The 27,779-nt window shown below is 42.6% G+C and overlaps 1 protein-coding gene and 1 pseudogene across 1 annotated transcript in view; one reads left to right on the top strand and one right to left on the bottom strand.

Annotated features, from left to right (window-relative positions):
• LOC133500796 (adhesion G protein-coupled receptor B1-like) overlaps positions 1 to 27,779 on the bottom strand; it is a 326,242-nt gene that overhangs the window by 255,057 nt on the left and 43,406 nt on the right. The window contains exon 2 of the mRNA XM_061819933.1: positions 13,114 to 13,990. Within this exon, the coding sequence (XP_061675917.1) occupies positions 13,114 to 13,843 (730 nt within the window). The 5' untranslated portion in view covers positions 13,844 to 13,990. The remainder of the gene's footprint in view (positions 1 to 13,113; positions 13,991 to 27,779) is intronic.
• LOC133501573 (5S ribosomal RNA) lies at positions 5,138 to 5,256 on the top strand (annotated as a pseudogene).

The raw sequence follows: 27,779 nt of genomic DNA, 5'->3' as shown, positions 1-27,779 counted from the left end.
GCCAGCGTAAGCGTTCCTCTGCTGGGCTGCAGAGCCCCTCCACTTGCATGGGTTCCGACGTAGAAGGCAACGTGGGCGGCCGGGAAGCGACCGGGCTGCCCTCTCCGTCTCCTCCTCTATCATGCCGTCCATCTGCCCCTGCACGGTCACGCGCTGATCCACCTTGAGGGCCAGTGTAATGAGGGCGTCCAGCGAAGGCGGAAGATCCACGCCAACGAGGTGGCTACGGATCTGTGGGGAAAAACCCTGGTAGAAGGCGTCATGGAGGGCCTCCTCATTCCACTGGCTCTCGGCGGCCCGGATCCGGAATTCAATGGCTTAGTCCGACACGCGGAGACGGCCTTGGCGCCAGGAAGGGCTTAAGGTTGCCGGAGTCACCTGAGAAATGTTCTGATCGGGAGAGCGGGGTATGCCAGCACGGGAGGGCACTGTAACAGGCAGAACGGGTGGACTCGGAGCGACAGGCGGAGTGACCATCGTCGGTGTAGCAGCTTGGGACGCTAGCCACGGTTCCAGCCGGGCACAGATCTCATGGATACGTTGATTAGTTACCTGTAGAGCAGCCTCCTGCTCGAACAGGCGTCTGCCCTGGACTTGCAGTGAGCGCCGGATGGCCTCAGAGTCGGCTGGGTCCATGTCTTGGCCAGATCGTTCTGTCACAGCGAGGCTCGAGGGCAGACCCAAATGCATGACTCCAGAGGCAAGCAGGTAGAGTACAAAAGCCTTTATTCAGTCCGAGGTCTATGATCAGCAAGCCAGTCCGTAAGAGCAGCAGTAGCAGAAGAGGCAGGCTTACTTGGATGGTCCGGGGACAGGCGAGGGTCGGTACACGGCAGGTCAGGTATACAGGAGAACGTTCAAAGCAGGCAGAAGTATCAAGAGAGTCAGGCTTACGGGGTGAGTCGGAGAATAGGCGAAGGTCGGTACACACAGGTTGTCGATCAGGGATACGAGAGTGCTGGAACGGGACATGAAGCTCAACGATCTGGCGGCGGACCAGTTGTCCCCCGTGTCCTATAAGTACCAGGTGTACTCAGCCCAAACCACGGTGCAGGTGTGTGCTGACTAATTGGCTGACCACACCCAGCCTGGGGAGGATGCCAGGAGCATGACAGCCTCGATGATTTCTTGGATAATTTTACTGCGTGTGTCAGTTTCTGTGAGGAGGTGTGTGTACCAACAAAAACTTTTCACACAGCAAAATAACAATAAGCAGTGATTTCCAGCCAGACTTAGGCAACTCTGCCAGGCTAAAGAGATTGTATATCATAGTAGGGACAGGGCCCTCAACAATCGCACGAGAAACCAGCTAACTAAAGAAATTAACATTGCAAAAGAGAGACTATGCAGTTAAACTGGAAAAACATCTCGGCACTAATGACTCCAAATCAGTTTGGCACGGATTACAATTAATCAATTACAAATTAGGATTTAGGCTAGCAAAATGGTCAAGCAATAGTAAAATGGTGTTAAATTCGCATCCAGAAGTGGAAAGAGCAGATGCATTTCAAGATCTAGACCTGAGTAAAGACATCTTACCTATTGAGTGAGTTCTTGGAATCCAATAGTATGCACAGTCAGACCAGTTCAGGTTCAAAATCAACCTCAAAGTGCAACCGTACACTAGGAGAGGATTGCTTTCCCTTATCAGTTCCATTTATGAGCCTTTGGGCTTCCTCTCTTCAGTAATATTGCCTGCTAAAAGAATTCTTCAGAACTTATGTGGGTTAAGGCTTTAATGGGATGAAGACTTCCCAGAGCATGTGATCAAAGATTGGGAAAGTGGATTTCAGGTCTGCAGCAACTTGAGATATTTGTAATCAATAAATGCATCAAGACGAAGCAGTTTGGCTCAATAGTTTTTGCACAACTGCATCCTTTTTCTGATACGAGCAAAGACATGTATGGAACAGCAAGCTATTTACTGTTTCGTAATGCACACAGTGAAGCTCAAGTTACTCTAATGATGACGAAATGAAGAATTGCACCTTTGAAGGTTCTAACAATACTACAAATAGAGTTAACTACAGCTACAGTTGCTGTTAAGATGGAGAAGCTTTTGAAAAAAAGAGCTTGAGTTGGAACTTCAGAATTCTTTTTGGACGGATAGCATGGCTTTGCTTAAGTACTTCAACAGGAAAAGCACAAGATTCAACACTTTTGTGGCTAACAGAATTTCAGCAATTTTGGAGCACTCTAAAAGTTCACAGTGGATGTACAAAAATAGCACTCTTAATCCTGCAGACCATGTCTCTAGAGGGCAAACAGTAGAGGCCTTCTTGAAGTGCGTAACCTGGCTCATGGGATCATTTTCAGACTCGGGAATGGTGCATGATGATGACCAAGAAGTCAAAAGAACAGCTCAGGTGTATATGGGTCAAACACAGATACATCATAGAGCTACAGATCAGTTAATGACTCACTATTCATCTTGGACAAGATAAAAACGTGCTGTCACTTGGTTTCTTATGTTTGAAAAACTGCTGTAATGTGTGAAAACAAAGGAGAAGGAATCAAATGCACCAAATACTGATGAAAGGATGATTTTGAAACAGCTTCCAAAGGAGGACACTTAACTTGTGAGGATTTACAGGAAGCTGAAACAGAGATTGTTAAGAACAGTATCTTGCTGATGTCCTCTGTAAATGTTACTGGAAAAAATACCTCACACAGCTCCAAGAATGCGTCAATGATGGTCTACGTCTGGAGGAAATATTTTTGTTGGTGATGTGGTGCTTGTTGTGGATGATATATCAACCAGAAATTCATGGCCACTTGGAAGGATTGTGGCAACTTACTCTGACAAGAACGGTTTTGTTTGTCAAATTAATGTTAAGACTAAGACAAACGAGCTTGGTTAGCCAGTACCAAAAATATGTCTTCTTCAAGAGACTGAAAATAAATGAATATAGTTGAAAGCCCTTTTTTGTTTTTTTCTTGTCCAGAGGGCTAAGAGACATTTTGAATATCTGAACTCTGATGTATGTGTGTATATACAGTATACTTATAGAGTTCTGCTTGGATAATTGTATCAAGAACCTTGATCGTAATTACGTGCTGGTAATGTAAGAGCCCAAGTATAATTTCTGTTCTTCAAATATTTTCATTTAGAATAATTAGTGTCTAGTTTCAGTGAAGTAATGTCAGCAAAGTTTTAATTATTTAGTTTCGATTATTCCCAAATTGTTTATTATATGTATGCCGTTGATGATGAATATGTGGCATCTGTGGTATTGAAAATGTGCATTTGAGGTTTGCTATAGAGTTGGTATGTTGAGATGAAGAAGGTTAGACGGGCAGTGGAAATATGGACGGTCAGGCAAAATAGTTTTTTGACCATCATTTTCTTTCCGTTTGTTCATTGAACTGGATTTGCTGTCTTTAAAACACTTAATTTACCGCAGACAGCCCAATCTATGCGAAAACTCTGACCAGAACAAAACGGTCAGAGCAAATAATTCAAATCCTAAAGTCCAGTCATCTTTAGGATAGATTTGAAAGTTCTGCTACTGGTCTATATATCATTTAAGGATTTAGGTCAGGGGAAATAATGGAGCGCAGAGTCCAAAGCAAATATAGTGAAGCACCATTTAGCTATTATGCTGCACACAAATGGAATCAGTTGCCAACAGAGGTGAGGTAAGCCCCAACTGTGAATATTTTTAAATCCAGATTGAAAACTTTTTTTCTCATGCTTTTTAGAGTATTTCCACTGTTTAATCATATTTCTTGCACTGTAGGCGTTTTGAACTGTACTTTTAATATATATATTTTGTAGTCATTTTATTATCATTTATATATTTATACAATTTTAAATGTTTTATCTCTTTGTTTTCAAGTACTTTTAATAATGTAAAGCACATTCAGTTACCTTGTGTATGAAATGTGCTATATAAATAATTTTGATTTGTTTTGCTTTGGAGAGCATACGTGGTTCCACTCCACAGACTCCTGTTTGAACTCTGGCCTATTGTCATGGGTGTGTCTGTTCCCGATGCAGTGCGCACCTGATGTGCGCACCTGCATCTCATTTTAGTGATTACTGTCCATGTATATATTGCGTTATAATATATTGTGTTCTGGTCCTTGCCAAATTGTTGTACTACTATGTCACGTTCCCGAAACCCTTTACCTAAGTCCTTGCAACTCTGTGTACTGAACCCTGCCACGTTAACAATCCTCTCATCACGCCTGCTGATTTTGGTAGAGCTCCTTCTTTGACCTGCCTGCCTGTGTTTCGAGCTTGGACTGAATAAAGATGATTCCTGAACTGTACACCTGGTAGTAGTGCCAAACCCATGTCTCGTCATATGACCACCTTCTTCAAAAACTCATCACCATCTTTCTCAGAGCAGGAGAGACACTGCTGAGACAATTCGACCCTCTGGTATTTGTACTCTGCAGTCAGCATCTTTGGCACCCATCGGCAGCAGATCTTTGAGTAGCCAAGGTCATCATGGACAATTTTGTGTACGGTCCCAACAGATAAGCTCAAAGTCCTTGCAATGTCATCCACTGTCACCCTTCTGTCGGACTGAATGAGGTCATAGACTGATTCGATTACCTCAGAAGACCTCACTTCTGTAGGCATTCCAGGTTAATCCTCAACATTGCTCCGTTGTTCTTTTATTACAATTTAGCCCACTAGTAGACTTGAATTACAACTGTTTTGCACCATTAAGCAAGCAATAACTTAATAACTGACTGCTTTTCAATCCTGGATTATGCTTCTTGGTCGGCCATCTTTTTTTATCGTTAAATGTTTTTTTTGTTTTTTTTTTTTAATCTGCAAAAGAAATGAAATCCACGTTTTGAAACGAAAAAGTCACCTTATTTATTGAATGACCCTCCAACCACACTGTGCCACCATAAACTTTATTGTTTTTAACAAATAATCATGAATTTCGAATGTTATGGCTGCAACAATATAGCAAAAAAGCTGGGACAGCTGGCAAAAAGATTCATTAAGAAGCAAAGCTGGAATGAGGTGCACCTCTTTGTGAACAATTGAGTGAGAAAATAGTCAAACAGTTTAAGGACAATATTCCTCCACATACAATTGCAAGGAATTTAGGGATTTTATCATCTACAGTCCAGAAGATCATAAAAAGGATCAGAGAATATGAAAATCACAGGACCTTACGGCCATGCTACTCTGAGAATGCCCGATCTCGTCAGATCTCAGAAGCTAAGCGGGTTTGGCCCTGGTTAGTACTTGGATGGGAGACCGATTGGGAATACCAGATGCTGTAAGCTTCTCTCCCAGCGGCTGTCACTGAGCCCCTCCCGAATGACCGAGCTTCTCACCTTATCTCTAAGGGAGAGCCCGAACACCCTGCAGAGGAAACTCATTTCAGCTGCTTTTATCTCGATCACGACCCACAGCTCATGCCCATAGGTGAGTGTAGGAACGTAGATCGACTGGTAAATTGAGAGCTTCGCCTTTCGGCTTAGCTCCCTCTTTATGACAACGTACCGATACAAAGTCCACATCACTGCAAATGCTGCACCGATCCGTTTGTTGATCTCCCGCTCCATTCCTCCTTCACTCATGAACAAGAACCTAAGATACTCGAACTCCTCCACTTGGGGCAGGATCTCATCCCTGACCTGAAGAGGGCATGCCACCCTTTTCCGACTGAAGGTCTCAGGAGGTGCTGATTCCACTCCAGTGAGAGTTGAAGATCACGGCTTGATGAAGCCAACAGAACCACATCATCTGCAAAGAGCAAAGATGCGATACTGAGGCCACCAAACCGGACACACTCTATGCCTTGGCTGCGCCTAGAGATTCTGCCCATAAAAGCTATGAACAAAATCAGTGACAAAAGGCAACCTTGGTGGAGTCCACCTCTCACTGGAAACAAGTCTAACTTATTGCCAGCAATGCGGACCCAACTCTGACACTGGTTGTACGGGGATCGAATAGCCCCGTATCAGGGGGTTCGGTACTCTATACTCCTCTAATGGAGACATCAAACATCATCCACTCGGACTCAATGTCCCTGCCTCCTCTGGGACGTGAGCAAAGTTCTTTTGGAGGTCGGAGTTGAAATTCCTTATGACGGGAATCATTTAAAATGCTATGATAGCTCCTTTCTGTTCACCACATTTCATTTCATAACAAAAAGTCAAGATCTTGGCTTGTAATGATGTCATTAATCAACATTGATTTGTTACCCTGATATTAAAAACAGCTCGTCTTGCAGCAATAATTGGAGACAATGGTTTGGTACATTCATATTTTATCCTCACTAATTTCGTAGTTCTAATTGTTGTAAGCCATATCTCTTTCTGTCCCTTGAAATTACAGGGATGAAAAATACCTGATCTCCATTGGGGTCTGAGTTACTCTGGAAAAGGCCCAGCAAATATCACATAGATTTGCAGATAAGTGTCTTCATGGGTGGAGGAGGGGCCTTTCGCATCTTTGTGGATGGTGGTTTCAGACGAGGGGGGATGGGAGGAACATCTTGGCATGCTATGGACATTAACAATAGTCTTCATCCTATTCATCAAACCTAACATTGCATTCAGGCTAGGTGAGAGGCAACCAACATCTATTGGAGATTGTTTGGTTGTCGTAGTTGTAGAGGGGAAATTCTTAGGTGTGGATGGCTCCAATGGGGCAGAAATTGGGAGATTGAAAGTGCTGGCACATTCCATTTGTCATTTGCTCCTCTGATTGTTTGAATGACCCAAATTCATCTGTCGCCACTGTTTCTCACCTTCTGTCTTACTCTTCCAATTGTTTGGGAACAACTGCATCCTTTCAACCTTGATTTTTGCAAACATTTTCGTTTCAGGGCGGTGAATGACATACACCGTAACAAATGTTGGCATTCAATATTTTAAGACAGAAAATGTCTGATTTGTAAAGATATTTACACTCCCAAAAAAATTGTCAATGAAACTCACCAATATTGCAGTACACATTTCGCTTAACCACTTATTCAATTGACGGAGCCTCGAGAAACATTCATCTCCAAATCGTACAGGTGGTAGAGGTCCACAGCATATCTTGGTTTTGGGATCAACTGCTTGTGTGCCACTTTTAGAAGGAATCTTTTTTCAAAATCTCTTTTGTCGGAAGAGTTGTTACATCCATCCAGTCCAGAAGATCTAATAGTTCATTTTTCTCCTCCTCTGAAAGATCATCTTATAAGGCAATGGTTATCAGATCTCAATGTGACTGATTTATGTACAGGAGGACACTTTCGAAGAGCATATCATCTGACACTTTATCCTCAACAAAAGTAGGTGCCACCATCAAAATAGGGGGAAGGCAAAATGGAAAATATCCATGGTCTTCATATCCTTTCAGCAGAATTTAGCCAATGGATTTCCACTGTTCTTCATGGCATCAAGGAGGCAGTGATGGAATTCTAACATCTGCCCCTCAGCTCTGTGGTTCATTAACTCTCTCCAAAATGTAGCATAGACATACCTCAAAAAAAAAAACATCTGCATCAGCTCATTTTTCGTCAATGTAAGTGCACTTTCTTTTTTTGGTTTTTTTTTTTAGCAGTCCTGCATCCTTAGACTGGCTAATCATCTCCTCCAAAAGATGGACTCTGTGAAGTTTTATGGTGATAAATTTGAGATCATATGAAGCTGTCTGACAAAAATTCCTTCCAGAGTGATGTGAAAGACTCATCACCAATAATCCCATACAGTTGATTTCAGTTATTGCTGCCAAGTGTGGGACAACCCGTTTCTAGGTTCGGGGACCAATTATGTTTTCACAGATAGTCAAAGTTTGGTTTTTTTTTGTACCGTAATAAATTTATTTGAAAACTGCATTTTGTGTTTCCTTGGCTTGTCCCTGAGTAATGTTAAAATTGGTTTGATGTGAAACCTTTGTGTCTGATGGATGTGCAAAAAAAAGAAAAAAAAACAGATATCATGAAGGAGGCAAATACTTTTTCACAGCACTGTATGTGCCTTATATTAAAGTCTCAAAGAAACAATAATTATAAATGATCTCTCTGTGGGGGAAAAATCCACGCAACCAACCAGAAAAAAAAACCACACACAAGTACCCAATCTACAAATAACTGTTTTAATGTTACCTGTGTTCACATATTGTGTACACACTGTCTCACTATTGTTCTACTGTGGTTTTCATTCCCAGTCTCCTTGTCCCCTCTGTCTGACCCCTATGATCCTTTTCTGTCTGGCTGCATTTTCAATAAATGTCAGAATAAATACAAAAAAAAAATAACCAGAGGGAGTATTTCAAAATCAAATTTCAAAAGTAATAATATAATTAAAAAAATTCAATCAACAAAAAGAAATACACTTCAATATCCAAATAAATGTTTTGACATTACCCATTGTAACTTCCTACTATAAACAATCAACTTTATTAGCAGTCTATTATGTTGATACTGTATGTTATTGGGACAGGCCGCTCAAGACCACACATCAAATCAACTGAAATGGACACAAACGGTCTGATTCTTGACAATAGTTTACACCCATTTGTTTGCTACGAGGTAGGTTTTCATTCCATTTGTATAGAGGGAGTGAAGGAGGATTGAGGCAAATTTGTTGAGACCAAAGAGGTGCAACTGGATAGAGCCGGATTCAAAACACATATACAGTATCTATCATCATCAAGCCCTGTCCACCCCTTAGAACTTTTTTTCTGAACCCTTGTCAGCCTCTTTATTCTCCTTTAATCTCCACTGCTGCCCTCACAACTTCAAATGTATTCTTTACATTCATCACTCACATTCATAAACATTTTTATTATACCCTTTGCCAGCAGATTTCCACAATAAACTATAACATCTTCCCCAGCTACTCTTTTATCTTCTTCCAATAATTGAATTTACCCAAACATCCATCCTGCCAGATATTCACAGACCATTTACTTCCCTTTTCAAGTGCATCATATGGGTCCTTTTAAACCTCGAATTGCAGAGTTGCAGAGACATTTCCCAGTGGTTGAAAAAAAGGGAGGATGAAGCTATTATGCGCTTATGTTACTTTCATTCCATATCTGTCATTCCACAGATGGGGCGAAATGTCAAGAGCAATTATTTATGGAAAAATATATTAAAAGGCATCAAATATTAACAACAATATTGTCAGTAGTCAGATATCAACACGTCGATCTAAAATATTGTAATATTCTCTCGAGAATTTTCCACCTCTAATCGTTTTGCAATAAACCATGTCAAAGGAAATTTTGTGTTTGTTTTTTGATCAGTGTGGAACTGTGACATTTTAACAGTCATTAACTAAAATAGGCACAGCGTGAAAAATATCAGCAAAATCATGCAACCACTTCACCAAATCTGTTAAGAGGGTGCACCCACTAATCAACAGAAGTCAATGACATTCAATGGCGAGATTTCTTTGAGGCAGGTATTAGAAATACGAATCAAGCTCATAACTTTGCCACTCAAAACACATTATGAGCAAGTGGTCACTCAATTTGACAACTGTAAAAATATGACCATTTTACGATGGACATTTAGAATTGATGCAAAAATCACAAAAAATATTCATAGAAGGATCAATCGATTGCATCAGAAGGAATGAAAGACACAACTGAATTCGATTTTGAAGTGTTGGTCATATTTTTGTTTGAGCGACTTGAACAAAATAACAAAAATGGTTGACCATTTTGCGACATCGATCACCCAGAAACATTTGAAGAGTTTGTTTTCAAAACGAGACATGGGCATTTTTTTCAGATTTACGAAACTCGCGCCAAAATTATCTAGCTCCGAATGGATAATTTTGGCGCGAGTTTCGTAAATCTGAAAAAAATGCCTATGTCTCATTTTGAAAACAAACTCTTCATTTTCATCTTACATACATCCAGCATATAGCAGCTTTTGAGTTTGATGGTAACATGGAGGGGCTGCTTCAACCTGGTGTTTTCAAGAAAAATGTCAAATTGTTACAAGATTTGACCCCAAATAGTCAAGCCACTAACAATGAGGAAAAACAAGTTTGTATAGAATTAGATAGTTTCTTTTTTGATTCTCTGAAGGAGAAATAATTGGTGAATTCCAACTGTTTTCTATTGCTAGTGTACAGGCTATTTTCTGTGTTTCCTGAATGCACTGCTGACTTGCTGGCAATTTTGATGAGTCAAAGCAGTGTTGAGGATATGGTCTTGATTACGTCCATAATTAAATCAATATTAAACTTGGATTCGGTTACAATTACGAAGGCATCTTGTCAAATGTAACTCTTTGATCAAAAAAATGATTCATTTTGTTGGGAAAAAATGTCAATGTTATGTGTTAGGCAATGACAACGATTGCCGGTGTCAAAATTAAACAAAGTTCTAAATGACTGTATTTTCATTTACTAACACTCACTTCTGTAGGGACCTTGTGTTCATTGAGAACCAACAATTAGATGAGCATAGTTGGTCAAATGAAAGCATTGAAAGTTAAAAATGCAAGTGATGGAACATGTCATTAACCAAGCTTCAATTTGATGGTTTAACTGTGAAAAGTAGCACATCAAGTACGAAAATGATTAGTGAAAAATTCACTAGTTCCCATTCAACTCTGATATCGACTGAATTCGTTCACTTGTACCTGTTTGTATTTGTGCCATTCATTTTCTGTTGTATTTTTAGTCAAAATGTTATACACATCTTTATTTGCCCTAAGTAAATATTTTACTTAATAGTTTGTGGTGCTTTAACAAGTTGGGCAGTAATTGGTTTGTGAATATACAAGGTTCATATACAGTAAACAGCTTTACATGTTCATACTGTATCAGTGTCATAATAAGTAAACTATATATTTTATCCCATGAACCCCTATATGTAAATAGTATACTTCAAAGAACTCTTAGTACATATTTTCAAAAAATTATTCCAGCTCTTACATTTTGCTTGCATGTCACAAATCTCAGTGGAATGACTCATACACAAACATTGAATGTAATATCCATCCATTTTGTATACCACTTACTCTTAGAACCTAAGGTCCCCTTAACCCAGGGGATTTTAGGCTGCCGGGTTAGGGTTAGAGGTCGCAAACCGGAAGAAATAATCTGAACTGCCGCGCAGTGTGCATTGTTTGGCAACTGTTTTCAAGAGTGGCCAATCAGTTTACCAATAGTTGTGCTCCAATTAAAAGTTGAATTGCTGATGCACACTGTCTTAACGTCACAGATTACAGCCAATCAAAATGAAAACAATCAACCACGGCTAAAAAAAAAAACAAAAAAAAAACAGAGAGAAACAGGAAATTATAAAACGGGAGACAAAGTACTGGCCCCCAGGCCTTATAAATAGCTTATCAAATATCAAATACTGCTTCACAACAATACTTAACTGGAATTGTAATTTCTAATGTGTGTGCTGATAAAACATGAAGCTTGTGACCAAAATCTACACCCACAGTACGTATGCAGCATAGTATGTACCGCGATGGGAATGTTGAAATGAACTGGGACAGAGCAAGTCTCTTATAAGACTTTATTCTCACCCATATCCACTCTCTTGAGCAACCCCTATCTTCCCTAACTATTAATCTCTTTTTATGGTGTAAGAAATGTGATAAACCACAATATACTGTAAAAGCAGCACCAAATACCTACACAGGCTCGCATTCAGTGCATCCATATATCCAATTGCTCATTGTGCCTGGATGAATCTGCAATTCTCATTTTTTTTTTTTTGCAACAAACCATCTAATCTGATTCAACTGCAATACAAAGTTTGCAGTAGTCTTTTGGGGAAAAGTCAGATGACTCTGAGGACTGGTCATCGGTCAATCACAGGAAAAATATGCATACAATCAATCATTCAAACTCATATTGACAATGTCACTATGAGAAATGGGAACTGCACCAATGCTGCCTGCACGTAACTCAGGCGGGTAAAACACTATTCTGTCCACTGACAGTAAACTGGATGGAATTAAAAAAAAACACCCACACCACCTAAGAGGCCGAACATTTATGCTGAACATTCTCAGGACATTGACTCAATTGCAACTGGAATAGACTGGACTAAACAGTCCAGTTCAATCAATTCAATTCCCTAAGAATGAAATGACCAGGATGAGGTTAGGAATATTAGAATATTCACAGGCCTCCTTCTGTTGAACAACTTCACAAATAAAGGTAAAGCGTAAAAATGCAGTGGACACCAAATTAGCTGCTCTGAAGATAGATACACATGAGGTAGATAGATACACATGATCTACTTTAACAGAAGATACACAGAGCAACAGCTCTTCTGGCTTGGTTGGTTTCCCATGAATGGCTAAGTATCAGCCTCAGGACAGAAAGACTGTGAGGTAGTGGTTGTTCAAACGAAGAGGAGAACCAGAAAAATGTGATAACAGAAAAGAGAAAATGGAGATTTAGATAGGTTGTGTGTTCGTATCCCACTGGGGCCTCCACTCCCTGAGAAGGGTTGCGTCAGGAAGGGCATCCGGCGTAAAAATTGTGCCAAACATATGTGCGTTCATCTGAGATGACACGCTGTGGCGACCCCGAAAGGGACAAGCCGAAAGAAGATAGCGAAGCCAAGACTCAACCCTCAGACAATATTACTGACTACGGCACGATAAGGATGTCAGGCTACATCCTGTCTCAAAAAGGAACGCAGCAACAAGTAGCCAACAGATTTCAATCCACTGATATTTATGCTATTCCATTTTCAAGTTCCCCTTCTATTGTTCTTTAACCTTTGTTTACATTACCAGCTCCTCAATAACCCCCACATCACCTTCCTCATTCACTGAACTATCCAATATCAGCCTTTCATCCTCATATATGTCTAGATTTCTCCCAGAAGCTGATTGAGTGTCCCTGCTTGGACCAAACAGGCGGAAAATATTGTATGACCTTGCAAGGTCGTAGAACTTTCTCCTACCAGAAGAAATCGTAAACCATGCATAAAGGATTTTATGTTCCGCCATCTCCTGACATATCCTAATTCCCTTCAGATTCCCAAATCAATGGGATAAAATTACAGACACACATTGTAGAACTCACACAATCCTTTCCGTTTTTTTTACTTGTGTGACACAGCTTGCATATTAACCTGAAATAAGTCATGTTTCTCATTGTGACAATGGAAATGATAAAATTGAAATTTCAGCTAAATAATTTTCTACTCACCTTTTATTTTAGCAATTTTTCCAAATTCTCTGACTTTGGGTAAACAGTTATACAGGTGAACTCCATTGTAGTAACAGCTGTTGCCCTCAGTGTACTGTAGTGGTGAATGCCAGCACAAACATGGCATCTGGATAATGCCACATGGACTGCTCGATGTGCTGGGGGCCAGGCAGTCTTCCAGCCACTGACACAGCAATTGACAGGCTGCCATGCTGGGGTTACTTTTTCCAACAGCCAGGTACTCCACTTTGAAATCACCACTGTCGCTTGGAGTGGTTGCACCTTTCTGATGAGGGCCCTTTCTCATGTGAAAAAACTGCTTGTCAGCCTCAAGGAAGGCTAATGGGGCAGAGGTATCGCACAGCCTCACAACTTCGTCAAAGCTATCAATTCCTAGGTAGGTGTGCGTGGTCTCCAGGAAGGAATCATATTGGAAGATACGAAGCTGTAATGGCATGCAGTCCTTGGTAGGTTTTGTTATCTTGACAAAGATGCTGTAGTGCTGTGGATCAGGATTTTGTAGGATCCAGGAACAAGGAACAGTTGGGAATACTGATGATGACAGGAAAAAGCCAAATAAATGGCTTTGTACCAATGTAGAACAGGAGTTTGACTCTGACCCTGAACGGGATGAGTGGGACCCCTCTCCTATCAATATTACAATCGGAAGAAAATACAGTATCATCACTCGAAGTGGGCAATAAGCAAATTGAAAAACAATGTTCAACATTGTTTGAAGAGAAACAGAAGGAGAGTCCAGATGATGATTTTGGGGGAATTGTTGCACCAAGAGTTTTAAGATATTAGAAAGCGTGAGAAAAGTTTCCTCTCAAAGATCCATAAAATGGCAGATGACTTCAATTGTAGACCCAGCTACCTGTGAAATAAAAGAAACATGAATTAAATTTTCTACTGTAAAATTAATATCCTGCCCATTTTTTTCTAATGCTACAATCATCAGATACAAATAATGCTACAATTCCTTATAATTCTTTGTTTTTAGACAATACACTAATACATTTGATTACTTTTGTTGTCAACTTAATTGTATGATTTTGACTTAACATACTGTCTTCTCCTGCAAGTACTGTTAAAAGTATGTATCTTGAGAAGCTAAAAAAAAAAACATTTTTAATTTCTCCATTCGCTGATGCAAAACTCACTGAAACCCTTCTTCAACATGAGACCACATCGCTCCATTTTACTTTTATTTGAGATGAGAAAATAAACAATAGACTGAAGAGTAAAGGAGACTGTGACTTTGTTTTCTGAACAAAATGTTCTTTTTCAGCTCATTTAGACGTGTTTTTTTAAATCTACTATTTTAGCTATCAAGATCACTTAATATCAAGCTAGATGGTGAAACATCTACCGTCACTAAATATTTCACACTCTTTTGCAACCAGTAAACTCAATGAGAGAGAGTCAAAATACATAAATACATAAAATATAAATTTTTACATTACTGTACGATAGTATGCAATACTAATATACTAAAAGGATTTCCAGGTACAAAATAAATTGTGGTCACCGCAAATAGATTTTTGGATTTTATTGCACAGAAATTGTGCCACACTGTACTTCCTTTTGCGTGTACACTAATGATCCATACCATCGATTTCCTTCCTGATAAAAAAAAATTGGAAATACAGTCCTAAAATGACTTCGTATCAAGTATCAAATCAATTTGGTATCAGAGCCATCGACATTTGAGACTGTATCGATCCTTCCCCATGAAAGTGACACTGCTGTGTTTATTGGCGTCTTAATCACAGCACATTGAGTGCTGTTTTTTGTGTGTGTATTTTTGCATGACAAATGACACTATGTTGGGAAAAGTCTACTTTCAGTTGTCAAGATATTATGAGTTTAACACTATTACAGAAGCGAACCAAAGCTGTAGCCTCACCCATCCCCCCCAGTGAACCCATCCATCCATCCATCCATTTTCTGAGCTGCATATCCTCACGAGGGTTGCACAGGTTGTAAAGAGGTTGTAAATCTCTGTGTAACAAATATGGAAATGATATATGGCTGTATATACAACTGTTAATGGCCACCATTAATAAACAGTAAGTGTGTCAGTGTCCCACTTCCCTTCATACGGCCAGGGGACTCATAAACCCACGTTAAGTTTTTCATTTAAATGTTTTTTAAAAAGTTACAACAAAAGTATTTAGGCCCTGTAGCTCTGTGGTTAGAGCACTGGTTTGGTAAACCAGGGGTTGTGAGTTCATATCCAACTGGGGCCTCCACTCCCTGAGAAGGGTTGCGTCAGGAAGGACTTCTGGCATAAAAATTGTGCCAAATATATATGTGTGTTCATCTGAGATGACACGCTGCGGCGACGCCGAAAGAAACTTACTTACTTTTTACAACAAAAGTATTTAGTTGTAATTTTATGTAGTTGTGAGAAGTACCACATTGTTACAAAATGTAAAATTCTGCTTGTTTGATAATGAAATTAACTTTTTATATTCAAACTCATTTACTTGTATTTTCCTCATCACAGGGCTTCAGATTATGTCCGGCAATCTTTTTTTCCGGCATGTAGGATTACAAATTGTGTTGTCACATTTACGCAAGTGCATGTGTTAATAGTTGAATATTGCCTCTTTTCCACTGCAATCTCCTCCTCCTACATGAAAGTGAAAGAGAGAAAGAGCGTGAGTGAGTGAGTGAGTTTTCTTAGCCGCTTATCCTCACAAGGGTCATATGTGCTGGAGCCTATCCCAGCCGTCAACAGCCAGGAGGGAGGTTACACCCTGAACTGGTTGCTAGTCAATCCCAGGGCACATAGAGATGGACTACAGTCACGCTCACAATCATATCTAGGGACAATTTAGAGTGTCCAATTAATTTACGTTTTTGGGATGAGGGAGGAAACCACATTACCTGGAGAAAACCCACACGGGCACGTATAAAAGATACATACTCCACACAGTCAGGGCTGGGATTGAACCCGGGTCCTCAGAACTATGAGGCCAACGCTTTCCAACTGCTCCACCGTGTCATCCATTGCCATGAAAACCATTTTATTTAAAAGTGACCTGCTGCAATATGGCTGCACAGTAGATGAGCACCACGGTTGCATGTCACAGACAGGCATGTCCACTATACTGTCTGAGGGACGATGCAGTTAGACTGGAAAAACATCTTGGCGCTAATGACTCCAAATCAGTTTGACACGGATTACAACCTCTCACTAAATACAAGTGACGTTCCTCCCTGGACTAAAACAAGAGCGAGCTAGCTGATGACCTTAAGAGCTTTTACTGCAGATTTGACACTTCCACACCACGTACCCACCAAGCCACACCACAAGCTCCACCACCTTCCACTCCACCATTTAACATCCACGAAAGGGACGTTAGACAGATCTTCAAACAACAAAGTGGCGTGCCCAGATCTTGTGTCCCCATCCTGGCCCACAGTCAGCGCAGACCAACGGGCTCCTGTCTTCACAAAGATCTTCAACAGGTCTCTACAACTGTGTGAAGTACCAAACTGCTTCAAATGTTTCACCATTATACCAGTCCCCAAAAAAGCAGCAATCTCAGGTCTTAATGATGACAGGCCTGTTGCCTTGTCATCTGTGGTTATGATGCCCTTTGAACGCCTTGTGCTAGACCACCTCAAGAGCATCACAGGTCCCCTGCTGCACCCACTGCAGTTTGCTAACAGGTCTGACCATGATGCCGTCAACATGGGTCTGCACTTCATCCTTGAACATCTTGACAGTGTGGGTATCTCTGTGAGGCTCTTGTCCGTGGACTTCAGGTCTGCGTTTAACACCATCATCCCTGAACTCCTCTCATCCAAACTTCTTCTGCTCAGCATCTTGCCTGCTATCCCCCGGTGGATCTACAACTTCCTGACGAGCAGGACACAGCAGGTGAGGCTAGGGGACACCACCTCATCCATGCGCTCTATCAGCACCGGGCACCCCAAGGTTGTGTCCTCTCCCCTCTGCTCTTCTCGCTCTACACAAACAACTGCACCTTGTGGGAACCAACTGTTAAACTGCTGAAGTTCGCAGATGACACCACAGTCATCGGTCTTATCAAAGATGGTGATGAGTCTGCATAGCTTTGGTGTGGGCAATACAACCTGGCGTTGAACACTCTAAAGACTGACGAGATGACTGTGGATTTCAGGAGGCATCCTTCACCACAGCTGCCCCTGACACTGTCCAACTGTCTTGTGTCAACCATTGAGACCTTCAAATTCCTGGGAATACAGTCTCAGAGGACCTGAACTGGGAGATTAACATCAACTCCATTCTCAAAAGGCCCAGCAAAGGATGTAGTTCTTGTCGTTTCTGAGGAAGCACGGCCTGTCACAAGAGCTGCTGAGACAGTTATACACAGCGGTCATCTAATCAGTACTGTGTACCTCCATCACCGTGTACCTCCATCACGGTTTGGGGCCGCCACAAAAAAGGACAAACTCCAACTGCAATGGACATTCCAAACCGCTGAACAGATTGTCGGCACCACTCCATCCACTACTGAGACCTTCTACACAACTCAAACTTGGTCCAGAGCAGGCAGGATCCCATCGGTTGCTCCGCTACATCCTGGCCAACAGCTCTTCTCTTGGGAAAGCGCTACAGATCAATGAAAGTGAAATTTAGTGGGCATTCAAACTGTTTTTCCCCTCTGGCAATTAAGTCATGAAATTCTTGATGAGCGAACCGACTATTTTTCTCTAAGGCTAAGCCAGACAATGCTGACACACTAAAAAAAAAAAAAAAATCCTTACAGTACAATTTAACATGTGGAAACTGATTCTATCAGTCTTGTCATACTACTGTAGAGAATATTTGCTGAGGAAAAAGTAAATCCAAGTCATGAGTACAGTACAGCAACACCTCAAACACCATCATGCTGAAGAGAGGGCCCCCAAGTCCCCTCCTCTTCACTCTGCTGAACCATGACTGCACACACAAATCCAATTCCAACCTCTTCATCAAGTTTCCAGACAACACGACTGTGGTGGGCCTCGTCAAAAACAATGACACAAGCAACAGGAGTGAGGTGAGACACCTGGAAATGTGGTGCAAGGACAACAATTTCCACCTGAATGTGGAGAAGTCTGAGGGTATCATAGTGAACTTCTGGAGAGGGCACACCCAGCATTCACCGCTAACCATTAACGGCATTGGAGTAGAGCGTGTAAGCAGTGCGCAATTCCTGGTTGTACAGATCTCCAAAGACCTGTTCTGGGCCACTATCACCACAGCACTGGGTAAGAAGGCTCTACCTTTTATAAAGGTGTCGCAGCTGGAAATCCCAGCCCTCCCTTTGTGGAGTTTGGAAGTTCTCCCCGTGCCTGCGTAGGTTTTCTCTGGGCACTCCAGTTTCCACTCACATCCTAAAAAAACATGCATTAATTGGAAACTCCTAGGTGTGAGTGTGTCTGTTTGTCTCAATGTGTCCTGCGATTGGCTGGCGACCAATTCAGGGTGTACCCTGCCTCCTGCCCGTTGACAGCTGGGATAGGCTCCAGCACTCCCGTAACCCATGTGAGGATAAGTGGCTAAGATAATTGATGGATTGATGGATGGCTATATATCAAGGGTTGCAGGAGTGCTGGAGCCAATCCCAGCTGTCATTAAGCAGGAGGTGGTGTACACTCTGAACTGGTTGCCAGCCAATCACAGGGCACATGGAAACAGACAACAGTGGCACTCCCAATCACACCGAGGGGCAATTTAATGGGATGGAGGGATGGAGGGATGGATAGATAGTAATACTGATTCACCAGCAGGATATGCGGGTGTGACCCAACAATGGCACAAGGCAGAAAATAGTAGTTCACTGATCAATAATTTAATGACCTAATTCTTCTTCTCTTCCATTTGGCTTGTCCTGCCACAGCATGTCATCTTTTTCCACCTAAGCCTGCATCCTCCTTTCTAACATCAACTGCCCTCATGTCTTCCCCCACAACTTTCATCAACCTTCTCTTTTGTCTTCCTCTTGCTCAAGCAGCTCCATCTCCAGCACCCTTCTACCAACATACTCACTCTCTCACTTCTGAACACATCCAAAACATTGAAGTCTGCTCTCTTGAACTTTGCCTCCAAAACATCCAACTTTAGCTGTCCCTCAAATTAGCTCATTTGTAATCCTATCCAACCTCTGCACTCCGAGCGAGAACCTCAACACCTTCATTTCTGCCACCTCCAATTCTGCTTCCTGTTGTCTCTTCAGTTCCACAGTCTCTAATCCGTACATCATGGCAGGCCTCACCACTGTTTTATAAACTTTGCCTTTCATCCTAGCAGAGACTCCTCTGTCACATGACACACCAGAACACTTCCGCCAGCTGTTCCAACCTGCTTGGACCCGTTTCTTCACTTCTTTACCATTGCTCTGGATTGTTGATCCCAATTATTTGAAGTCATCCACACTCACTATCACTTCTCCATGGAGCCTCACTCTTCCACCTCACCCCTCTCATTCATGTATATATATTCTGTTTTACTTTGTCTAATCTTCATACCTCTCCTTTCCAGTGCATGACTACATCTTTCTAATTGTTGCTTTCACTGCATATCACGATATCATCTGCGAACATTATAGTCCAATGGGATTCCAGTCTAACCTCATCTGTCAGCCTATCCATTCCCACAGCAAACAGGAAGGGGCTCAGAGCTGATACCCTGATGCTGTCCCACCTCTACCTTAAATTCTTCTGCCACATTTACTGTACACCTCACCATTGTTCTGCTGTCGTCATGTCGTCCATCCATTATCTACCGCTTTTCCGGGTTGGGTCACGGGGGAAGTAGCTTAAGCAGAGATACCCAGACTTACCTTTCCCCAGCCACTTCTTCCAGCTCTTCCGGAGGGATCCCGAGGTGTTCCCAAGCCAGCTGAGAGACATAGTTTCTCCAGTGTGTCCTGGGTCGTTCTTGGGGTATCTTTCCGGTGGGACATGCCCGGGATATGTCACCAGGGAGGTGTCCATGAGGTATCCGAATCAGATGCCCCAGCCACCTCATCTGGCTCCTCCCAATGGCGAGGAGTAGCTGCTCGACACTGAGCCTCACCCAGATGACCGACCTTCTCACCCTAACTCTAAGGGAGAGCCCGGACACCCTGTGGAGGAAACTCATTTCGGCCGCTGGTATCCAGGATCTTGTTCTTTTGGTCACGACCCACAGCTCATGCCCATAGGTGAGTGTAGGAACGTAGAACGACTGGTAAATTGAGAGCTTCACCTTTAAACTAAGGTCCCTCTTTACCACAGCAGACCGATACAAAGTTTGCATCACTGCAGATGTTACACCAATCCGTCTGTCGATCTCCAGTTCCATTCTTCCCTCACTCGTGAACAAGACTCCAAGATACTTGAACTCCTCCACTTGGGGAAGGATCTCATCCCCAACCTGGAGAGGGCATGCCACCCTTTTCTGACTGAGGACCATAGGCTCGGATTTGGAGGTGGTGATTCTCATCCCAGGTGCTTCACACTCGGCTGCGAATCGCTCCAGTGAGAGCTGGAGATCACGGCTTGATGAAGCCAACATGACTACATCATCCGCAAAGAGCAGAGATGCGATGCTGAGGCCACCAAATGGACACCCTCTACACCTCGGCTGCTCCTAGAAATTCTTTCCATAAAAGTTATGAACAAAATCGGTGACAAAGGGCAGCTTTGGCAGAGTCCAATTTTCACCAGAAACGAGTCCGACATAAGACGTACAAGGAATGAACAGCTCATATCAGGGGATTCGGTACCCCATACTCCCGAAGAACCCCCCCACAGGACTCCCCGAGGGACACGGTTGAATGCAAGTCCACAAAACACATGTAGACTGGTTGGGCAAACTCCCATGCACCCTCGAGGACCCTGCTGAGAGTGTAGAGCTTGTCCACTGTTCCACGGCCAGGACACACCCTCCGGTCACCCTTCTTGAAAAGGGGGACCACCACCCTAGTCTGCAAATCCAGAGGCACTGTCCCTGATGTCCACGTGATGTTGCAGAGGTGTGTCAACCAGGACAACCCCATGATATCCAGAGCCTTTAGGAACTCCAGGCGAATCTCATCGACCGCCAGGGCCTTGCCACCAAGGAGCTTTTTAACCACCTCGGTGACCTCAATCCTGAGATAGAAAAGCGTGCCTCGGAGCACCCAGACTCAGCTTCATCGTGGGAAGGCATGTTGGTGGAATTGAGGAGGTCTTTGAAGTATTCTCCCCACCAACTCACAACATCCCGAGTTGAGGTCAGCAGCGCCCCCTCCCCAATATACACAGTGTTGTGGATATTGAAGTCCCCCAGCAGAATGATGGAGTCGCCAGAGGGGGCACTCTCCAGCGCTCCCTCTAAGGACTCCAAAAAGGGTGGGTACTCTGCACTCTGTCAACCAGGTGCTTATGCACCAAACAACAGTCAGGACCCATCCCCCTACCTGCAGGCAGAGGGAGGCTACCCTCTCATCCACTGGGGTAAACCCCAACATACAGCCCCCGAGCCAGAGGGCAATTAGTATACCCACACCTGCTTGGCATCTCTCAGCGTGGGGAACTCCAGAGTGGAACCGAGTCCAACCCTTCTCAAGAGGAGTGATGCCAGAGCCCAATTGGTGGGTAAAGGCGCGTCCTACTATATCTCGTCGGATCTTCTCGACCTCACGCACCAACTCAGGCTCCTTCCCTGGACCCGACCCCTATGGCCCCTGTCACAGGTGGTGAGCCCATGAGAAGGGGGACCCATGTTACCTTTTTGTGCTGTGCCCGGTCGAGCCTCATAGGTGCAGGCCCAGCCACCATGCGCTCGCCTTCGAGCCCCACCTCCAGGCCTGGCTCCAGAGGGGGGCCCCGGTGACCCGCATCCCAGCAAGGGAAACCAAGATCCAATTTTTGTAGTCATCATAGGGGTTGTGCAGTCGTACTTTGTCTGGTCCCTCACCAAGGACCTGTTTGCCATGGGTTACCCTTCCAGGGGCATTAAGCCCCAGACAACTTAGCTCCTAAGATCATCAAGACACACAAACCCCTCCGCCACGATAAGGTGACGGCTCGAGGAGGGGTGTCCTGTACGATTCTAACATATTTCTCTGCCACACAGGATTTATGCATGCAGTACCACAGTTTCTATCTTGGTACTCTGTCAAAGGCTTTCGCTAGATCCACAAAGACACAATATAGCTCCTTCTGACCTTCTCTGTACTTTTCCACTAGCATCCTCAAGGCAAAATATGCATCTCTGGTACTCTTTCTAGGCATGAATCCATACTTCTTCCATTCTTCAGGCATCTTCTCACCCACTACCATTCTGTTGAATAAGTTGGTCAAAAACTCCACAGCCACCTAAATTGCTTCCATACTTCCACAGGTATGTCATCAGGATCAATTGCCTTTCTATTTTTCATCCTTTGGAGTGCCTTTCGAACCTCCCCCTTACTAATCATTACCACTCTCTGGTCCTTCACACTTGCCTCTTCTACTCTTCGTTCTCTCTCATTTTCTTCATTCATCAACATCTCAAAGTATTCTTTCCATCTATTCAGCACACTACTTTCACCAGTCAACACATTTCCATCTCTATCCTTGATCACCGTTACCTGCTGCACATCCTTCCAATGTCTATCCCTATGTTTCTTGTTTAGCCTTCGCCACCTCTACCTTTACCCTACGTCACATCTCAATGTATTCATTTCGCCTCTACTCAGTCCTCTCAGTGTCCCACTTCTTCTTTGCTAAACGCTTTCCTTGTATGACTTTCTGTATTTTGGGGTTCCACCACCAAGTCTCCTTCTCCCCTTTATTTTACCCGAATACACACCAAGTACTCTTTTGCCTCTCTCTCTGATCACCTTGGCTGGACTAGTCCAGTCTTCCGACAGCTCCTCCTGTCCCTTGAGAGCCTGTCTCACCTCTTTCCAAAAGTCTGCACAACAGTCTTCCTTTCTCAGCATCCACCAGATGGTTCTCTGCTCTACCTTTGCCTTCCTAATTTTTCTACCCACCACCAGCGTCATCCTACACACCACCATTCTATGCTGTTGAGCTACACTCTTCCCTACCAATACTTTACAGTCAGTAACCTCCTTCAGATTACATCATTGCACAAAATTTAATCCACCTTGGTGCTTCTACCTCCGCTCTTGTCGGTCACTCTATTTTTCTGCCTCTTCTGGGGAAAAAAAAGTTTCACTCCTGCCATTTCCATCCTTTTCACAAAGTCCACCACTATCTGTCTCTCAAAGTTCCTTTCCTGGATGCCGTACTTACACAACACTTCATCATCACTCTTGTTTCCTTCATCAACATGCCCATTACAATCTGCAACAATCACAACTCTCTCTCTGTCTGGGATGCTCAGAAGTACTTAATCTCATTCCTTCCAGAATTTCTCTTTCAACTCTAGATCACAACCTACCTGTGGAGCATAGCCGTTAATCACATCATACAGAACACTCTCAATTTCAAATTTCAGCCTCATCACTTGATGTGATACTCTTTTCACCTCCAAGACATTCTTAGCCAGCGCTTCCTTTAAAATAAACCCTACTTCATTTCTCTTCCCATCTACTCCATGGTAAAATAATTTAAACCCTGCTCCTAAACTTCTACCCTTACTACTTTTCCAACTGGTCTCTTAGATGCACAATATATCAACCTTTCTCTTAATCATCATGTCAACCAACTCCTGAACATTTCCGGTCATAGTACCATCATTCAAAGTCCTTACACTCAGTTGTAGGCTTGGTGCATTTCTCTTCTTCTTCTGTCGACTAATTCGGTTTCCTCCCCTTATTTGTCTTCGACCCACAGTAGCTGAATTTCCACCAACGCCCTGCAGGTTAGCGGTACCGGGGGCGGGCATTGTTAACCCGGGCCATGACCGATCTGGTATGGGATTCTTTAGATAAACGCCTATATTTGTTTGGCAAAATTTTACGCCGGATGCCCTTCCTGACGCAAGCCTCTGCATTCATCCAAACCATAAAGCAGTGAGGGAACCCTGTATGCATTAAATATTTGTAAACATAAATATATATAAATACATAAATTTTCTTTCTTTACTTTTTTTTGTAAACATTCAATTTGAAAATTCATGAACAACATTCATACCAGCTAACAGACAAAAGGCTGACATCACTGTTCACTTGTTACCAGTCAACCACAGGGGACAAATAGAGAGACTATAACCATTCACATTCACATTCTTACCATAACATACTGTAGGTTAGAAGTGAGTCCACACAGTCTGCAAGGAAGTAAAGAAATAAAGTGCTACATCATGAATGACAATTATAATTCGTTTTCATCCTTAAAATACATTTTCAGTTGAAGATATTCAACATATTTGTGTACTGATCATACAAAAACAAAGAAGACATTTTGTAGATTAATTTGGTAAAAATGACGTAATCACCAATTCTGTTAATTTAAGGCAGCCTCTGGCTAGGGAAACCTCTGGGATTTGGGGCCCTGTGGAAACAAAACATACCTTCTTGGGCCAGCTACCCATCATTCAAAGTAAACATCTTTGAGATGAAGAGGGAAAGGTGAAGTGGAATAAGACAGTCATTAATTAAATGCAATTGTAATTACATTCTCAAGTATGCAAAAGTCATTCAGATTACAACTTTTTCACAAACAAGATGTTTTGTATTCGGACTAATGGGCTCTTGACCACGACAATCCGACTAATTTTGCCGTCAGATCTGGCTGCAGTAATAACTGTGCTCATCCAACAATGAGAAAAGAAAGACCAAGATTAGAGCTTTGATGTATGTGCCTGTGGGTATGCTAGGGTGTTATCTCTCCTCCCTTATCCCATAATTCTCATTGGGGATGTTACTGATGACAGTGTTTGTCTTTTTTTCCACCATGCTGCCATAAATCTGAGTATAATCGCCGCTTTGTTCTGGAAGTAATCACATTAATATGAAAGGCAATTGCTCTGGATACCAAATCAAATCAAGCTAGATCACAATGTGATTAAATGGGTTAATTGGAAAAGCTTTGTGTCTGTTGGAAAATGTTTAACCTTGCTCTGAAACATCACTTAAAATTCCAATTTATTTTTCCTGTCTTCAAAATGTGAATTGAAAAGTTATCATGTTTGTTCATCCATTTATTTAATGTACTACAATAACAACTATGTAGGTGCAGTATATTATGTTATGTTATGATCATACTACTCTAAAGCATTTTTTGAACAGCTCTGACAATTCATCCAATATCTAGGATACCATTTACCCCTGCGCAGGGATGTGGGTAGTGGACCCGGCCCAACTGACAATGGGGATCTGTTACAATTCATAATTTGACTGCACTTAATTTAAATATCTTTACTATTCATTTGAACATTATTTGTGTCTTGTGTTCCTGGATGAAGGACAAGCCCCTGTACACTTCCTTCAAAAAAATTTTAAACAGTGAGACATATTTGTTGATTTTAAAGTGGCCTTATGATGGGAAAGGTATTTTTGAATCATTTGTGCAGTGGGTATGGAAAGTATTCAGACGGCCTTAAATATTTCACTCTTATATTGCAGCCATTTGCTATTTTTTCCCCTCATTAATGAACATACAGCACCCCATATAGACAGAAAAACATTTTTGAAATTTTTGTAGTTATTGAAAAAGAAAAAGATGAAACATCACACTGCCATAAGTATTCAGACCCTTAGCTAATCATTTAGTAGAGGCACCGTTTTGAGCTAATACAGTCATAAGTCTTTTGGGTATGATACAACTTTTTCACACCTGGATTGAGGAATCCTCCTCCTTTCCTGCTTGCAGATCCTGTTCAGCTCTATAACATTGACTGGTGATTGTTGGTGGACAGCCATTTTTAGGTCTCTTCAGAGATCCTTAACTGGGTTTAAGTCAGGGCTCTGGCTGGGCCATTCAAGACACAGAGTTGTTCTGAAGCCACTCTGTTATTTTAGCTGTTTGCTTAGGGTCATTGTGTTCATCCAGAATATCCTTGTACTTGACAGCGTTCATCTTTCCTTGGATATCAACAAGCTATCCTGTCCCTGCAGCTCATGCAGTTCCTAAGATCTCAGGATTCATTTTCTCTTACATGAATTGTGAGCTGTAACATCTTATATAGGTATGTGGCTTTCCTATTCAAGTTCAATCAATATAATTAAAAACAATAGAACATGGCTACAATAAAACAAAGTAAAAATTTAAGGGGATCAAAATTGATGGTATACCAACACTGATGTGGAAGCTAATCTATTAACTGGGCAAACAAAGGAGTGTGCCTGCCAAGTGGGCAAAATTGACATTTCATTGCATGTATTTCTACCCAAATGCTGGAAGAAGTAGCTGCAAATATATTAATTTAGAAGTTGCAATATGACTGATCAATCCATCAGATGTGCATGAATTGTGGTGCCTGATTTTGTCTTTATTGATTGTGGAGACCCTATAGCCCACCTGAAAAACTGTTCTGCACTGTATAGCAGTTTTTCAGGTGTGCTGTCCCAAGTTTCAAATCTAATGTAGCAAAGAATGGCATTCTGCGTTATATTATATATTCAAGATGGCACCTACCAGTGTGGCAGCCTTCGGCATGTTCTCCCAAATACTGTTTACGTTTGTGTGTTTTTCGTGTGTCTTGGGACTCAAGTACACAAGAGAGGACTTGCGAACCATCAAAGAGTCTTCTCCGGACTTTTTTTTTTTTCCAACAACTCTCACCAATTCGCTGAAGCTTTTTCTGGAGTTACTTGTCGGTGCACCCTTCAAGGCTTCGCGTCAGTAACGGATAGGGACGCGATCCGATACCCAACTTAAACTGTGAAACAAGGGAACCCGAGCAGTCCCATTGATGCATCTCACGAACTACAGTCCCTAGTCAACAAAACTTCAGCTTCTGATCAAGACCTGGAAAGACTTTGGATGTCCTGCTGTCATGTGCTTCACAAAGACTTGGCTTTGTGGACTCGTCCACGACGCCACCATTACACTCTCCGGCTTTCACCTTCATCGCGCAGACCGCATCGCGGAGCTAACACAGAAATCGAAAAGCGATAAAAATATAATTTTTTATCACTGAGAAATGGTGCACAAACGTTACACAGCTCAGCACACACTACAGCCCGCTTGTAGAGTCATTGTTTTTTTAACTCTAAGCCATTTTATTCGCTACGCGAGTTCCTATCTTTCATTCTCTTTGGTGTTCACTGTCACGACCCATCGGAACAGAGGGTGGACCCAAATGCAGGAGTACATGGGAGGCACAGAGGTAATTCGGGAAAAATCTTTATTAATCCAAGGTCAGGGATCGGGCAGGCAGTCAGGTATAGCAGCGGTAATCAGGACGTCGGGCATAGAGAGCAGATCAGCGTGCAGGCAGGAGTCAACTGCAACCCCAGTCTGGTGGCCATCCAGGCTACCTAATGCGAGGCTTCTGGGTGGACAGGTCAGGAGGACGACCCGGATGCCAAGCACCAGGATCCCCACAGGGCGATTCGGGTGGACGACCTCGGTAAGGAACCCAACAGCGAAGCAGGAACCACAACAAGGCATGCAACAGCTCCGGACAAAGGCCTCCCAAGCTTTGGTCGCGAGGTGACTGGGGATTGGTCGCCGCCGAGGCTCGGTCGCGAGGGAGCCCTGGATCGGTCGTTGCCGAGGTGAGGTCCGGAAGCGGCGGAAGCTCGGTGGTCGTCGTGGCA

The sequence above is a fragment of the Syngnathoides biaculeatus genome, chromosome 5 (genome assembly GCF_019802595.1).
Source record: "Syngnathoides biaculeatus isolate LvHL_M chromosome 5, ASM1980259v1, whole genome shotgun sequence".
Lineage (NCBI taxonomy): Eukaryota > Metazoa > Chordata > Actinopteri > Syngnathiformes > Syngnathidae > Syngnathoides > Syngnathoides biaculeatus.
This window is presented reverse-complemented; position numbering and strand designations above follow the sequence as displayed.